This window comes from Taurulus bubalis (genome assembly GCF_910589615.1).
Source record: "Taurulus bubalis genome assembly, chromosome: 6".
Lineage (NCBI taxonomy): Eukaryota > Metazoa > Chordata > Actinopteri > Perciformes > Cottidae > Taurulus > Taurulus bubalis.
Window position 1 is genome coordinate 1,544,016 of NC_136594.1, and position 17,838 is coordinate 1,561,853.

The 17,838-nt window shown below is 41.6% G+C and overlaps 2 protein-coding genes across 2 annotated transcripts; one reads left to right on the forward strand and one right to left on the reverse strand.

Annotated features, from left to right (window-relative positions):
• Positions 1-255: 255 nt before the first annotated feature.
• Positions 256-4,131, reverse strand: LOC306737793 (trypsin-5-like). Its single transcript, XM_079219585.1, has 6 exons — positions 4,023-4,131; positions 3,640-3,835; positions 3,255-3,431; positions 1,436-1,497; positions 905-1,062; positions 256-784 (listed from the first exon to the last, which is right to left on the reverse strand). The coding sequence occupies exons 1-6, from the start codon at positions 4,060-4,062 to the stop codon at positions 602-604; spliced, it is 816 nt and encodes a 271-aa protein (XP_079075711.1). The 5' UTR covers positions 4,063-4,131; the 3' UTR covers positions 256-601.
• Positions 4,132-13,919: 9,788 nt separating this feature from the next.
• On the forward strand, positions 13,920-16,789 carry LOC306738260 (serine protease 1-like). Its single transcript, XM_079220088.1, has 6 exons — positions 13,920-13,960; positions 14,148-14,340; positions 14,549-14,725; positions 15,529-15,593; positions 15,967-16,130; positions 16,265-16,789. The coding sequence occupies exons 1-6, from the start codon at positions 13,921-13,923 to the stop codon at positions 16,427-16,429; spliced, it is 804 nt and encodes a 267-aa protein (XP_079076214.1). The 5' UTR covers position 13,920; the 3' UTR covers positions 16,430-16,789.
• The last annotated feature ends 1,049 nt before the right edge of the window (positions 16,790-17,838 follow it).

Here is a 17,838-nt window from a genome sequence, read left to right on the forward strand (position 1 = left end):
AAAAAAGCAGACTTGAAAAACTAAAACAAAAGCATAACCCTTCTCCTGCCCTTTCCCCACAAGTAATAAGGAAGTAAGTAAAGCAGCTATAATAAATGTTATTATAAGAACACGCTGCCCCCACATGGCCAAACATAAATCATATTCTAGGTTTATAGATATTGATTAGTGGAGCTTTAAATGTCACAGAAAACTGTTCATGTTGTTTTTTCTGACACTGAAAACAAAAACAACAACAAACTGAAATTGTGAGTCATCTTCATTTTATTTAAACTGACAACATTGTACAAGAAGTCATATTTATTATCATTGTTATCAATATTGTTAAATAGCAGACTATTATATTTGGCGCTTTGTTGTTATTCAATACAATGACTAAAATAATTGAATCTGTTGGATTTACAAGTTAAAATCAAAATTTGTTTAAATTAGAATGTTAATGTAAACTAACAGTTATAACTCAGTCATAGAATATAAGTTATTGTTTTTATTTAAGCGCTTTACTAACATTTAATCAATAGTAAATGTATCAATTGCAAATTTAGAGTAACTCAACAATTTTCTTCATGCTTGTTAATGACAGAACATTTCCCAGTAGAGCTCAGCCTTCCCATCCCTGTTTGTTACTGGGAGTAGCGGTAGTCTCACGGATCCAATCCGCGTACTCTTTATGACAGATGTTCATGAATCCAATTGCTTGAACACAGGCACGGCCACCATCACCAGTGAATACATTGATACCATAAAACATGTCTTTGAACAGCACTCCTCCACCAGAGTCGCCCTGTGAGAGAGAAGTAAATACTGTTTAATGCAGACTTTTGTATCAGTTATTGAAATACTCATTATGTATAGTCAACTGGTAAAACTTGTAATGATGTGCAGAAAAGCCATGTCAACTCACTACAGAGACATCCACGTCGTCTCTTTTGCCACAGAACCAGTGTTGGTATTTATAGAACTGCCATAGCTCTGGGTTGTTCTTCTCCAAACACTTTTTGAGACCATCACAGTCGACAATGTTGGTGGCTGCACACTGGAGTATCAGTGATGAACCTTCGACTAGATGAGAATAGAAAAACAGTCTTTCTACATTACAAAAGCAACAACTTTCATCATCATCTACTCAACTTGTTGACAGGAAATCCTTCCAGCAACAAATAAACACAACTATTCATAGCAATACTTTCTTTAATAAACATGCATCCTGGTTGGTCCCAGTGGATTCATCAGGTCGTCTACTTCCACCTGATGCCAGCATGTTCTAGCTTCATCACTGAGACATTCAGTCTCTTACACATTCATGTTGACCAGAACATCAATGACCCACAGGTCAGAGGCTTTATGGAAATATGAGTCAGCAGTGGAAACACACATGAGCAAAAGTCATAAACATAGACAATCGTTAGAATGAAATAAACAAGACTCCTCTCACCTCTTTCATTGGTAGGGCTTCGATATGTGGATGCATGACCTGCAATCTTAACTACAGCATCTCTGAAAGACAACACACTTATTTTTTAGCAGCTTTCTAATTCATAAAAACAACAACTTTACATTGAAAGAGTAAATAAACCCACAAACTACTTTTATTCATCTGAACACTGATGTGTATATGTATTTAGTGTTGATGATGGATTCAGGTCATGATTTTGACGTTTTACTTTAAAGTATTTTACTTAGGTGTGGCTCATAGAGCCGTGCTGGCAAGCACGCTTTATGTTCTCCTGCGGCAGAACAATAGTTCTAGAACTAATAACTATTGTTCTGCAATTCTTGAATCAACTTTTATTTCTTCCGTGTGTATTTTGGACCTCTAAAACTCCTTCATATATTCAGCTACCGAAAACGTTCAGCTATTAAAATATTCAGCTACTTAAGGACACGATGGTTACATCTTTTCATATTTTTAACGATTAAAATGTTTGAATAATTAAGCTTTTCATGATTTTTTTTAAATTATCAATAATCAAATGTTGACAAAACCTTCAAATATTATTCTATAATTTTAGATACTTTTTCATCTGTCAACGTTTTCGTTTTGTGCTTTTTTCCGACCTTTTCTGACTTCAACATTGGTGGCGCTCTTAGAGACGCACGTTGTACACGACAGACCCACCAGTCACAGGATCTGTTCATCAAGTCATGCTTCCTCTCAATATGTGATATTGAAGCAAGAGGAGCTTTTAGAGTCTCAGTTTTTAGATAGTTTGATGTGAGCAGGAACTCCATGTTAATCTCTACGGAACCGTAGTCCCTTTGAAGTCATCACCATGGCAACCTTTGATCAAGTCACACAGACACACAGGTGTTCTCGTTAGTGCAGTTTGACAGACACAGAGAGACACACACACACACACAGACACACACACACACACACAGAGACACACACAGAGACACACACACACACACACACACACACACACAGAGACACACACAGAGACACACACACGCATGCGCACACACACACAAAAACAGACACACATACACGCACACAAACAGACACACACAGATACACACACACAAACAGACACACACACGCACAAAACACACACACATACACACACAAAAACAGACACACGCACAAAACACACACACACACACACACACAAACAGACACACACACGCACAAAACACACAAACAGACACACACAGATACACACACACAAACAGACACACACAGATACACACACACAAACAGACACACACACGCACAAAACACACACACACATACACACACAAAAACAGACACACACACACACACGCACAAAACACACACACACACACACACACACACACACACACAAACAGACACACGCACACAGACACACAAACACACCGACTCCTCTATAACCTCAACAACACGTCTCTCTACTGGTAATTTCGGCGTTTATATAAATATATTGCGACGTCTTATGGCAGTAGACGCCACACTTCTTCATGTGTTTTCCTATTATTTCCTAGTATGCTAATATGTTAATAGTAACACCAGCATTAACAATATCATTACAACACATTCAATGAATATGACAGAAATGATTCATCAGAGAGAAGTAATGGCAGTAGAAGATCCAATAATAGCAGAATGATGATAGAAATAAATGGGGATATCATAAAAAATGACGATTATGAAAGCATTAGTGGTTATAGTAATAATATGAATGTGACTGACAATATTAAAACTATACTGTTTCATAACAGAAATCATTAGTTGAACTGTCACACTTATTAAAGGAGCAAAGATCACAACTCACGTTTTAATAGGACTGCTATCACACTTAGGAGGAAGAACAGGTGTGATGTCCGTTATAACGTCACGTAGCTTCAGCAGCATGATGTCATGTTCCCCGTGTTTGTCCTTATACATCTTGTGTTCTGTGATTTCCACTTCTCTTGCTGCTGGGGATCGACCTACATATGCTTTCATAGTCCTACAAATAAGTAAAAGACAGAGAAACTTCACTGAGTTACTGGAGATGCATCGTGGTGAAATATTAGTTAGTGAACATGAACCTCATCAATGATATCTTCACAATGGGAATGCCACGCTAATCAATCAGATCACTGCTGACTGCTGCTTTCAGACTGAAGGAGGAACCTGTGGAGACTAGTTTTAAAGTAAAGTTGTCACTTCCTCACCATCCCGCCTCCCGCTTCCAGCAGTGAGCTGCAGTCAGAATCCACTGATTATTGATCAGAGTGCCTCCACAGATGCCACTCTCTCTGGGACCATGGTCACCTATCAAAATCACATGGTGCTTACGCTCGTTATTGAGACAATCTCTACCTCCGATGATCCTCTTCTGCAGATCCAGCACCGAGCCCACCGTGACACCTGAAACACAAAGTCCTCCAGCAGGTGACTCTCAGTCAGAACAGGTTGTTGTAGAGAACAAGTCTAGAAAGGTATGAACACACATGTGAGCTGTGGCTGAAGTCCTATGGAACACAAGTACTACAGACTAGTACAGTCCATCTGAAGGCACATGAAGGGTTAAAGCCAGCAGCAGGTGATCACTCACCGGCCCACAGCAGAAGGAGAAGACCCGTCATGGCACCCATCTCTTCCAGTGACTGCCCTCCTGGTGGAACTGCTGCCTTTTTAAATGTGTTCCTCTGTCCTGTTGGCCGTCCAGCCACCAATCAGCTCATGAAGGTTCCCAACACAACCCCATTGGCTACTGAGGTCCACGCTGATGCAAATGTTGATCACTGTCAGTATCAAGGAACCAGACTCTGATGTAGAAAGAGAAGAAACAAAGAGACCAACGTGAAACTGACTTCACTGTGTATTCACGGAGATGAACTCAGATATTGTTGAAGTTCATAATGAAGAAATGAGTTAAAGTTGGTTTCAAGTCCACATGTTGAATGAGAGGAATTCATGTAGAGGAACCAAGTGAAAACGTTACTGTACCTTTAATAAAGGTCTGTGAAGACGCTCAATGTGTGAGGGTAGTAGTAGTAGTAGTAGTAGTAGAATAGTAGTAGTAGTAGTAGTAGTAGAAGTAGTAGTATAGTAGTAGTAGTAGTAGTAGAAGTAGTAGTATAGTAGTAGTAGTAGTAGTAGTAGAAGTAGTAGTATAGTAGTAGTAGTAGTAGTAGAAGTAGTAGTATAGTAGTAGTGCGGGGTGACCGTGGCGCAGTTGTGAGCAGGGTCGTCCTCCAAACAGAGGATCGGTGGTTCGCTCCGCCAGCCTGTGTCGATGTGTCCTTGAGCAAGACACTTAACCCTAAATTGCTCCCGTAGTTGCACTTACGGTGTATGAATGTTAGATAGTCCTGATGTGGCACCTTGCATGGTAGCTCCTCTCATCAGTGGGTGAATGATTCCTATGTAAAGCGTCTTTGAGTATTTAGAAAAGTAAAGTATACATGATAGCAGCATTAGTAGTTGTGGTGTTTGTGTAATACTGAATGTTTTCTGAGATTTCCATTGTCATCATATTAAAAAAATTAAATTCATCATTTAAAAAAAGTGTTTGTTTGCTATACAAACATCCCATAATGAACATATTCATGGCAACACTCTGACAGCAATGCATAAATAATCATCCTTGTCAGTGGCAACAGGCTTCAGACTGAGACGCTCTTCGTTCCCTCTGCATCAGTTTTGCACGTCTCCGTGACAACGTGTCAACACATGCAGTTAGCATTCATGCTAATATTTCATCTTTATCAATTGTTGTTGTGTGGAAACCAGAGAGTTGATAAGCAGCCGTTCACAGCCGAGGCCATTTCTTATACTTATCAAATGTATCTGTTAAATCATCCTGTCTTCAGATTGAACCTGCAGATTCCAGGAGAAACAGAGAAGGACCAACAAAGCAGAAGTAAGAAAGGGAAGACGAGTTCACCAAGAGAGAGGAGAAGGTTCCTCTTTCAAATGTTTCAAAAGATGATGAAAAAACATTGGTTTTGTAATTTCTCCCACATCTGTTATTCCTTCTTTTATTTTTAATATTAATAATGTTTGAACCCATAGAGTATGTAGCATTTCTATTGTTTAGGAGTTAATGCAGGTATATAGATCAATATACCCTTATTAAACACACACACACACACACACACCTTTTTGTTCTTCATAATGTATTGTTATTGTTCTTATTTCATATCCTACAGCTTGTTAAAATACGTTGTCATCAATATTACGTAGTCATATCTTATGCATATTCATGTTGAGTTCTGTGTGGGAGTCTGGCTGGCAGAAGGTTGGTGGTAGTAGGTCATCTGCTTGTTTTGGTGTTTTTTTCCCTGAAATGGGAGGAAATATGTGCCATTACTGCCATGAGGCAGAACACTGGAAGCAAGACTGCCCAAAGCTTGGGCCTAGAAGGCAATATGCTGGGGACGGAGGGCAACACCTTCTTCTGCAAGTATTCCTGGTCCTGTTGGGGGGAGATGGACATGCTGAATCTGGCATGGTGGGTGGCCTCAATGAGTCCCATCAGCCTGTTGTCTCGGAAGGGTTCCTAACACAGACTGGTAGTGAGGGATACAGGTGCCTGTTCAGATTTTGAGGGATACAGGTGCTGTCAACTCTTATGTTCGGGGCTCCATTTTGCCGTTTTCGGATGAGACGGATACAGGGATAATATTCTGATGCGAGGAATAGTGTTGAGGGTGTTGCCTGTTCCAGTGCATAATCTGAATCTTGATGCAGGGCAAAATGCCTATTGGGGTGAGACCTGCGTTACCATTGGAGGGGATTGACATCATTTTGGCAACAACTTGGCTGGCAGTCGCGTTTGGGCACATATGCCTTCTCCTCCTCCTCCGATAGTCACGCCCTTTCCCTCAGACTCAGAACTGCCTGATCAGAGTTCGTTTTCCTGAAGTTCTCCCTCCATGTGCGGTGACGCGGTCATTAAGTCTCGCTGAGTGAAAGGGGGTGGACGAGGACGTGGAGGAAAATGTTTTGCAATTACCAGATTTTCCTTTATCCGTGTCTCATAGGCAGTTGTCAGAGAGCGGATCCGTCCTTGGAAGAGTTGTTTGGGTCAGTGCTGTCAGATGGTGAGGTGAGACATGTTTCCAGGGACTACTTTCTTCAGGACGGTATTTTGGTGAGGAACTGGGTGCCCCATGGGGAGGATTTTGTCGGGGATCCCATTTTTCAAGTCGTCACTCCATCCAAGCTTTGTGATCATGTGATAAAACTTGCTCATGGTGGGCACATTTGAGTTTCCGGATTTTGCGCCATTTCTTCTCGCCACGAATGAAGACGGATGTTTCTGTGTACAATAAAACCTGTAGCACGTATCAGCTGACTGGTAAGCCAAATCAAGTCATTAAGCCGGCTCCGCTGGAGCCAATCCCAGCTATCAGTCAGCCATTTGAGTACCTAATCATTGTGTGGGCCGCTGCCCTGTGTGAGGTCTGGTAGCCATTATTTGCTAACGTATGTGTCAAAGCACCAGGTACCGGCAGCATATCCCTTACGAACAATAACCGCAAGATCTGTTGTTAAGACCTAGACGAATCCCAAGAGTCATAGACAGTGACCAGGGGTCAACTTTTTCTTCTCACCTAATGGCCGAAGTGTTGACACTGTTGGGTATTTGACATAACCAGTCATCCGCATATCATGCACAGAGTCAAGGTGCTTTGGAGCGCTTTCACCAAACACTCAAGTCTCTTTTGTGCTCTTACTGCACGGAGCTAGATGCAGACTGGGAAGAGGGTCTACCGTGGTTGCTTTTAGCTGCACGGGAGGTAATACAGGAGAGTACAGGGTCTAACCTAAATTATCTAGTGTTTGGCCATAATGTCCGGGGTCCGTTGTCTGTATTTAAGGATGGTTGGGAGGAGTCAGATCCGCTAACCTTATTGATTATGTGAATGAGATTTGGTATCTGCTTTATTCTGCAGGGGACGTCACAGGCTAACATGAAGCAGTGGTTTGATCGCCGGGCTGCCATGTGTGAGTTTAGTGCCGGTGATGAAGTTTTGGGACGTTGACCGTTGGTGAGTTCACCTTTCCAGGCAAAGTATTCGGGTCCGTATACAACTAGTATACAAATCAGTTAACACAAATTAACTATTTGAATTCAACTCCTGGGTGCAGGAAACCTGTGAAAATGTTCCTGGTGAGCGGCAGCAGACACTAGTGGTAGTGGGTCCAGTGCTGGTGGCGGGTACAGTGGACGGCTTTCGGTCGAGAGCATGGAGGATGCTGTTCTCGAGCCTGATGGGAGGTTGCTCTCTGGTCGGCTAAAAGATCCAGCGACCCTTGAAAGATTAAGGGGGTTGTTCGGCTATTTGCCAGAAGCACATGCTGTTCAATTTGAAGAGCTGATTTTGAAATATCCCGGGTGTTTGTTTGGTGACGTGCCTTCCCGCACCGACTGGATAGAGCACAACGTTGATGTAGGTGATGCGCAGCCTATTCGGTATCACTTTGATCGAGTTTCTCTTGAGAAGCGTAAATATTTGGAGGCGGAGGTCAAATATATTGTTGATAAGGAGATTGCAGTGCCTCGGTCATCAAGCTGGGCTTCTCCATGTTTGTTGGTGCCTAATAGTGACAAGACACCCAGGTTCTGTTCAGATTTTTTGAAAAGTCAATAAGGTGACAGCCAGATTATGTTCCATTACCTCGTATGGATGATTGTATTGACCAGGTGGGTGCCACAAAGTATGTCAGCAAATTTGATCTGCTGAAAGGTTACTGGCAAGTGCCCTCGTTCCCTCTGCGTCAGTTTTGCACGTCTCCGTGACAACGTGTCAACACATGCAGTTAGCATTCATGCTAATATTTCATCTTTATCAATTGTTGTTGTGTGGAAACCAGAGAGTTGATAAGCAGCCGTTCACAGCCGAGGCCATTTCTTATACTTATCAAATGTATCTGTTAAATCATCCTGTCTTCAGATTGAACCTGCAGATTCCAGGAGAAACAGAGAAGGACCAACAAAGCAGAAGTAAGAAAGGGAAGACGAGTTCACCAAGAGAGAAGAGAAGGTTCCTCTTTCAAATGTTTCAAAAGATGATGAAAAAAATATTTGTTTTGTAATTTCTCCCACATGTGTTATTCCTTCTTTTATTTTTAATATTAATAATGTTTGAACCCATAGCGTATGTAGCATTTCTATTGTTTAGGAGTTAATGCAGGTATATAGATCAATATACCCTTATTAAACACACACACACACACACCTTTTTGTTCTTCATAATGTATTGTTATTGTTCTTATTTTATATCCTACAGCTTGTTAAAATACGTTGTCATCAATATTACGTAGTCATATCTTATGCATATTCATGTTGAGTTCTGTGTGGGAGTCTGGCTGGCAGAAGGTTGGTGGTAGTAGGTCATCTGCTTGTTTTGGTGTTTTTTTCCCTGAAATGGGAGGAAATATGTGCCATTACTGCCATGAGGCAGAACACTGGAAGCAAGACTGCCCAAAGCTTGGGCCTATGAGGCAATATGCTGGGGACGGAGGGCAACACCTTCTTCTGCAAGTATTCCTGGTCCTGTTGGGGGGAGATGGACATGCTGAATCTGGCATGGTGGGTGGCCTCAATGAGTCCCATCAGCCTGTTGTCTTGGAAGGGTTCCTAACACAGACTGGTAGTGAGGGATACAGGTGCCTGTTCAGATTTTGAGGGATACAGGTGCTGTCAACTCTTATGTTCGGGGCTCCATTTTGCCGTTTTCGGATGAGACGGATACAGGGATAATATTCTGATGCGAGGAATAGTGTTGAGGGTGTTGCCTGTTCCAGTGCATAATCTGAATCTTGATGCAGGGCAAAATGCCTATTGGGGTGAGACCTGCGTTACCATTGGAAGGGATTGACATAATCTTGGCAACAACTTGGCTGGCAGTCGCGTTTGGGCACATATGCCTTCTCCTCCTCCTCCGATAGTCACGCCCTCTCCCTCAGACTCAGAACTGCCTGATCAGAGTTCGTTTTCCTGAAGTTCTCCCTCCATGTGCGGTGACGCGGTCATTAAGTCTCGCTGAGTGAAAGGGGGTGGACGAGGACGTGGAGGAAAATGTTTTGCAACTACCTGATTTTCCTTTATCCATGTCTCATAGGCAGTTGTCAGAGAGCGGATCCGTCCTTGGAAGAGTTGTTTGGGTCAGTGCTGTCAGATGGTGAGGTGAGACATGTTTCCAGGGACTACTTTCTTCAGGTCGGTATTTTGGTGAGGAACTGGGTGCCCCACGGGGAGGATTTTGTCGGGGATCCCATTTTTCAAGTCGACATTTGGGTTTCCGAACTTTGCGCCATTTCTTCTCGCCACAAATGAAGAGGGATGTGTCTGTGTACAATAAAACCTGTAGCACGTATCAGCTGACTGGTAAGCCAAATCAGGTCATTAAGCCGGCTGTGCTGGAGCCAATCCCAGCTATCAGTCAGCCATTTGAGTACCTAATCATTGTGTGGGCCGCTGCCCTGTGTGAGGTCTGATAGCCAGTATTTGCTAACTTATGTGTCAAAGCACCAGGTACCGGCAGCATATCCCTTACGAACAATAACCGCAAGATCTGTTGTTAAGACCTAGACGAATCCCAAGAGTCATAGACAGTGACCAGGGGTCAACTTTTTCTTCTCACCTAATGGCCGAAGTGTTGACACTGTTGGGTATTTGACATAACCAGTCATCCGCATATCATGCACAGAGTCAAGGTGCTTTGGAGCGCTTTCACCAAACACTCAAGTCTCTTTTGTGCTCTTACTGCACGGAGCTAGATGCAGACTGGGAAGAGGGTCTACCGTGGTTGCTTTTAGCTGCACGGGAGGTAATACAGGAGAGTACAGGGTCTAACCTAAATTATCTAGTGTTTGGCCATAATGTCCGGGGTCCGTTGTCTGTATTTAAGGATGGTTGGGAGGAGTCAGATCCGCTAACCTTATTGATTATGTGAATGAGATTTGGTATCTGCTTTATTCTGCAGGGGACGTCAAAGGCTAACATGAAGCAGTGGTTTGATCGCCGGGCTGCCATGTGTGAGTTTAGTGCCGGTGATGAAGTTTTGGGACGTTGACCGTTGGTGAGTTCACCTTTCCAGGCAAAGTATTCGGGTCCGTATACAACTAGTATACAAATCAGTTAACACAAATTAACTATTTGAATTCAACTCCTGGGTGCAGGAAACCTGTGAAAATGTTCCTGGTGAGCGGCAGCAGACACTAGTGGTAGTGGGTCCGGTGCTGGTGGCGGGTACAGTGGACGGCTTTCGGTCGAGAGCATGGAGGATGCTGTTCTCGAGCTTGATGAGAGGTTGCTCTCTGGTCGGCTAAAAGATCCAGCGACCCTTGAAAGATTAAGGGGGTTGTTCGGCTATTTGCCAGAAGCACATGCTGTTCAATTTGAAGAGCTGATTTTGAAATATCCCGGGTGTTTGTTTGGTGACGTGCCTTCCCGCACCGACTGGATAGAGCACAACGTTGATGTAGGTGATGCGCAGCCTATTCGGTATCACTTTGATCGAGTTTCTCTTGAGAAGCGTAAATATTTGGAGGCGGAGGTCAAATATATTGTTGATAAGGAGATTGCAGTGCCTCGGTCATCAAGCTGGGCTTCTCCATGTTTGTTGGTGCCTAAAAGTGACAAGACACCCAGGTTCTGTTCAGATTTTTTGAAAAGTCAATAAGGTGACAGCCAAATTATGTTCCATTACCTCGTATGGATGATTGTATTGACCAGGTGGGTGCCACAAAGTATGTCAGCAAATTTGATCTGCTGAAAGGTTACTGGCAAGTGCCCTCGTTCCCTCTGCGTCAGTTTTGCACGTCTCCGTGACAACGTGTCAACACATGCAGTTAGCATTCATGCTAATATTTCATCTTTATCAATTGTTGTTGTGTGGAAACCAGAGAGTTGATAAGCAGCCGTTCACAGCCGAGGCCATTTCTTATACTTATCAAATGTATCTGTTAAATCATCCTGTCTTCAGATTGAACCTGCAGATTCCAGGAGAAACAGAGAAGGACCAACAAAGCAGAAGTAAGAAAGGGAAGACGAGTTCACCAAGAGAGAGGAGAAGGTTCCTCTTTCAAATGTTTCAAAAGATGATGAAAAAACATTGGTTATGTAATTTCTCCCCCATGTGTTATTCCTTCTTTTATTTTTAATATAATATTAATGCTGGTTTAACCCATAGGGTATTTATAGCATTACTATTGTTTAGGAGTTAATGCAGGTATATAGACCAATATCCCTTATTAAACACACACACACACACACGCACACACACACACACACACACACACACACACACATACACACACACACACACACACACACACCTCTATGTGTTCATGTACTAGTCTGCACTTGTTTTCTCACAATAAAACATTTTAATAATCAAACTGTCTGTGGGTTTCCACTATTGGTTTTGTTTGCTGTCGTTTGAATCTTTTGCTTCTGGACGCATCATATTTTGACATATTGTCTTTCTGGAGCCTCTGAAAGCTCCTTGTCGCAGAAACAAAGAGATGACATGTTTTAGTGGAGGCTGTTTTAAAATATCTCCGGAAATGGATTGACATTATAATAACACACGGAATGTTTCTTAGTACCTATAAAAGTACTACTACTACTACTAGTACTGCTACTACTACTACTACTACTACTACTACTACTACTACTACTACTATTACTACTACTACTTCTACTACTACTACTACTACTACTACTACTACTACTACTACTACTACAATAACTACTAGTACTACTATTTCTACAACTACTACTTCCGCAACTACTACTAATACTACTACTGCTACTACTACTACTTCTACTACTACTACTACTATACTACTACTACTATTACTACTACTACTGCTACTCCTACTGCTACTGCTACTACTACTACTACTACTACTACTACTACTACTACTATTACTACTACTACTACTACTACTACTATACTACTACTGCTACTATTACTACTACTACTACTACTACTACTACTACTACTACTACTACTATTACTACTACTACTATTACTACTACTACTACTACTACTACTACTATTACTACTACTACTACTACTATACTACTACTACTACTACTACTACTACTACTACTACTACTACTACTACTACTATTACTACTACTACTATTACTACTACTACTACTACTATACTACTGCTACTACTACTCAGTGCCGTAACCGAAACACATGAGGCCCCCCTACAGAATAACCCTGAGAGGCCCCCCCGATATGTAAGGGATAATGTATTGTCCGGCGGTCATTATCCAAAGATAAACAAACAGGTATGTGAGAGAGTGTGTTCGTGCTCTCTTATTTTTCTAGACAGTCCTTGCCAATCATTTATTCTCGTAGTCCAGGCACTGTTATGGCATGCAGATCTTCTCTCATCAAAAAGCCAACAGGGCTCACAATATACTCTGTCAATTTTGGGGGAGTTACACAGCCATTTGCGTTGTATCTTGGTTCCTTTTTTTGACACTCTATGATAAAAATCTTTAGAAAAACATCTCCCCTTTTTATCTTTAGGATACGGACCCTGCCTTAAAATGAACCTTTCCATTTCAGCATCAGTAATATCCACCGGGAAATGTGCCCGGTCACCAGGGTAAAGTGTAGTATTAGAAGTTTCATCTGACTCTGTCGCACGGCTACCCGAGGCCTCCTCACGGCTACCCGAGGCCTCCTCACGGCTACCCGAGGCCTCCTCACTACTGCCTGGCTCTTCACTGCATCCTGACTTCGCTGGACTTGCAGAACCTTGGCGCACGCCTGGCTCTCCCTTATCCTCTGTCACAGAATATGATTTAAGTGTCAACGGTGAACACACAATATTAATTTAGTTTCATTTTAATTCATAATATAATAATTATCTATTAATATGTTTAATTTATATTATGATAAAAACTACTAACTACTACTACTACTACTTATTCTACTACTACTATACTACTACTACTACTACTACTATTACTACTTATTCTACTACTACTATACTACTACTACTACTACTACTTATTCTACTACTACCACTACTACTACTACTACTACTACTTATTCTACTACTACTACTACTACCCTCACACATTGAGTGTCTTCACAGACCTTTATTAAAGGTACAGTAACGTTTTCACTTGGTTCCTCTAAATTAATTCCTCTCATTCAACATGTGGACTTGAAACCAACTTTAACTCATTTCTTCATTATGAACTTCAACAATATCTGAGTTCATCTTCGTGAACACACAGTGAAGTCAGTTTCACGTTGGTCTCTTTGTTTCTTCTCTTTCTACATCAGAGTCTGGTTCCTTGATACTGACAGTGATCAACATTTGCATCAGCGTGGACCTCAGTAGCCAATGGGGTTGTGTTGGGAACCTTCATGAGCTGATTGGTGGCTGGACGGCCAACAGGACAGAGGAACACATTTAAAAAGGCAGCAGTTCCACCAGGAGGGCAGTCACTGGAAGAGATGGGTGCCATGACGGGTCTTCTCCTTCTGCTGTGGGCCGGTGAGTGATCACCTGCTGCTGGCTTTAACCCTTCATGTGCCTTCAGATGGACTGTACTAGTCTGTAGTACTTGTGTTCCATAGGACTTCAGCCACAGCTCACATGTGTGTTCATACCTTTCTAGACTTGTTCTCTACAACAACCTGTTCTGACTGAGAGTCACCTGCTGGAGGACTTTGTGTTTCAGGTGTCACGGTGGGCTCGGTGCTGGATCTGCAGAAGAGGGTCATCGGAGGTGAAGATTGTACTGATGGTGAACGTCAGTACCATGTGATTTTGAGAGGTCGCAAAGGCACCAAGTCATCCCTCTGTGGAGGCTCTCTGATCAGTGACCAGTGGATTCTGACTGCAGCTCACTGCTGGGAAGATGGACGTGGATGGTGAGAAAGTGACAACTTTACTTTAAAACTAGTCTCCACAGGTTCCTCCTTCAGTCTGAAAGCAGCAGTCAGCAGTGATCTGATTGATTAGTGTGGCATTCCCATTGTGAAGATATCATTGATGAGGTTCATGTTCACTAACTAATATTTCACCACGATGCATCTCCAGTAACTCAGTGAAGTTTCTCTGTCTTTCACTCGTTTGTAGGACTATGAAAGCATATTTAGATCGATCCCCAGAAGTAAGAGAAGTGAAAATCACAGAATACAAGATTTATAAGGACAACCTATTCAGGAAACATGACATCATGCTGCTGAAGCTACGTGACGTTATAACGGACATCACACCTGTTGATCTGCCTGACTGTAAAAATCCTCTCAACATGTGAGTTGTGATCTTTGCTCCTTTAATAAGTGTGACAGTTCAACTCAAAATGATGAGACTGTTCTGTTATGAAACAGTTTAGTTTTAATATTGTCACATTTCTATTATTACTATAACCATTAATGCTTTCATAATCATAATTTTTTATTAAATCCCCATTCATTTATATTATTATTCTGCTATTATTGGATCTTATACTGATATTACTTCTCTCTTATGAATCCTTTCTGTCATATTTATTGACAAACGCATGAAGAATGATTAACTTTCTGTCAGATATCATATGAACCGTTGTATGAGGATACGCTGGCTACACAACAATACACTTCATTTAATCACCTCAACATTTTATTCTGTCTATATAATATAGTTATTGTGCTTTCTTTACTGTTTTTATTAATGTTTTGCTGTTTATTTATGCTACTTGTTTTATTTAATTTTAACGATGTCTCTTGTGTGCACTTTACCTGTTTGCTGCTGTAATCCTGCAAATGTCCTCACTGCAGGAATAATAAAGGAATATTTCATCTAATCTCCAGATCAGATAACAGCACAATTCACCTGCAATAGCTGGTTTCAGCCAGTAGAGGGCAGTCACTATGTTTATTATAGCACTATGTAGAATTAAAATACTTTGCAGTAAAACGTCAAGATTATGACCTGAATCCATCATCAACACTAAATACATATACACATCAGTGTTCAGATGAATAAAAGTAGTTTGGGCTTTAATTACTCTTTAAATGTAAAGTTATTGTTTTTATGAATTAGAAAGCTGCTAATAAGTTTATGTTGTCTTTCAGAGGTGATAAAGTTCAGATTGCAGGTCATGGATTCACAGCTGTAGACAAAACTACGAAGGAAAAAGGTGAGATGCATCTTGTTTATTTCATTCTAACGATTGTCTATGTTTATGACTTTTGCTCATGTGTGTTTCCACTGCTGACTCATATTTCCATAAAGCCTCTGACCTGTGGGTCATTGATGTTCTGGTCAACATGAATGTGTAAGAGACTGAATGTCTCAGTGATGAAGCTAGAACATGCTGGCATCAGGTGGAAGTAGACGACCTGATGAATCCACTGGGACCAACCAGGATGCATGTTTATTAAAGAAAGTATTGCTATGAATAGTTGTGTTTATTTGTTGCTGGAAGGATTTCCTGTCAACAAGTTGAGTAGATGATGTTGAAAGTTGTTGCTTTTGTAATGTAGAAAGACTGTTTTTCTATTCTCATCTAGTAAAAGGTCCACAAGGTGAACCAGCTAAACTCCAATGTGGAGACATGAACGTTGTCGACTGTGCTCCGATCAAAAAGTGTCTGAAGAAGAAGTTATTCTTAGGGTCCTCCATGGATCTCTGGTTGTGTTACAAAGACATGGCAGGGATAGTGGATGCCGCTCCAGTGAGTTGACATGGCTTTTAACTTTATATCTTTTCTACAAGTCATTACAAGTTTTACCAATTCATAATAAATGAGTGTTTCCATAATTAATACAAAAGTCTGTTACACCAAAAACATTTACCTCTCTCTCACAGGGCGACTCTGGTGGAGGAGTGGTGGTCAAGAACATGATTTATGGTGTCATTTCAGCCGGTGATGACCATGCCTGTGTTGGACCAGCTGCTTCAATGAACGTCTGTTATCCAAAGTACCTGAAGTGGATCAAGGAGACTATCAATCCCAAACCCAAAAAGGGCTAGGGCTCCCATCATGCTTTGGTTGACTGTGAAATTTTCTGTCATTAACAGCATTAAGACAATTGTTGAGTTACTCTAAATTTGCAATTGATACATTTACTATTGATTAAATGTTAGTAAAGCGCTTTAAGACAATCAATAACTTGATGTCAACCCGTTATTGTAAAAAATGATAATATTTAAAATATATAAAAACACATTCATAGATTTTAACTTGTAAATCCAACAGATGTTGCTAATTATTTTAGTCATTGTATTGAATAACAACAAAGCACACAAATATAATAGTCTCCTATTCTTTTAACAATATTGATAACAATGATAATAAATATGACTTCTTGTACAATGTTGTCAGTTTAAATAAAATGAAGATGACTCACAATTTCAGTTTGTTGTTGTTTTTGTTTTCAGTGTCAGAAAAAATAACATGAACAGTTTTCTGTGACATTTAAAGCTTCACTAATCAATATCTATAAACCTAGAATATGATTCAGGCATTTTTTTTTCTTGTTAGACTAGGGGTTAAACAAACGAAAATATTTTAGTTGGTGATCTGTAGAATGTGCATGATTAGCATTAGCAGTGACTTCCAGGTCATGTCTGTATGATATGTGTCACAACCGTCACTAGACGGTAGTGCTTTTATTTTGTTGTCTTGTCACTTCCTGTTTTACTTTGAAATCATCCTCCTGTGTCATGTCTGCTGTCTTTACTTCCTTGCAGTAGAAGTAGGACTCATGAGCTCTGGGTAGAGTTGTGTGTCCGTCTGGACGTTTGCATTGAGACTTGAATCTATTCAGTCAAACAGAAACTTTCACCCACCAGACCGTTGTTCTAGTTATTTAGTTGCACGTGAAACAAGAAGTCCACTTTGATTCATGTGTCACGTTGTAAAGATGGCATAGGTCTGCCTCTGGTGCAGCATAAACTACTAGAAGAAGAAACCTGCTTGTTTATTATCTGTTATACTTATCGGTGGCCTGAACAGGGACACGGGTTCAAATGGGACCGTTTATTATTTGTTATTGTTATTACTTTCATTTGGCATGTGTCTGACCGGGGGAAGTGACGCGGTGTTTTTGTTTTCTGATCGGATGTCTGCCACGCGGGCAGACAGCACTCGGGTGATGCAGGACGGGAATACGGCGGCTGCCCTGCGGGATGCTACGACCCCAGCGAGGTGGATTTACCAGCAGAGGACTGCGCTGAAAGCCGAAGCCCTGGGCCCAGCGGCTGGAGGACGGCGTAAGGTAGCGCGGGGCGTGGGGACGCGGCGACGCTCGCTCGTCGCGTCTCCGCCCGACGCGGAGCGGTGCGTGACGACCTGGGGGGTTACTTTCGTCTCCAGACAATGAGTGACTTTGGGACTATTGGGAGCTGTTGGGGATTAAGTTGTGTTTTGGGGGAGGGGT

What these genes read in the sequence shown, in the direction of transcription:
- LOC306737793 (XM_079219585.1), bottom strand. Translation starts at nt 4,062, where the DNA reads ATGGGTGCCATGACGGGTCTTCTCCTTCTGCTGTGGGCCG. An exon ending in GATAGCAGTCCTATTAAAAC is followed by an intron (nt 1,498 to 3,254) that starts GTGAGTTGTGAT and finishes GTTGTCTTTCAG; the next exon opens with AGATGCTGTAGTTAAGATTG. An exon ending in AAGCCCTACCAATGAAAGAG is followed by an intron (nt 1,063 to 1,435) that starts GTGAGAGGAGTC and finishes ATTCTCATCTAG; the next exon opens with TCGAAGGTTCATCACTGATA.
- LOC306738260 (XM_079220088.1), top strand. Translation starts at nt 13,921, where the DNA reads ATGGGTGCCATGACGGGTCTTCTCCTTCTGCTGTGGGCCG. An exon ending in TCTCCTTCTGCTGTGGGCCG is followed by an intron (nt 13,961 to 14,147) that starts GTGAGTGATCAC and finishes TTTGTGTTTCAG; the next exon opens with GTGTCACGGTGGGCTCGGTG. An exon ending in TGTAAAAATCCTCTCAACAT is followed by an intron (nt 14,726 to 15,528) that starts GTGAGTTGTGAT and finishes GTTGTCTTTCAG; the next exon opens with AGGTGATAAAGTTCAGATTG.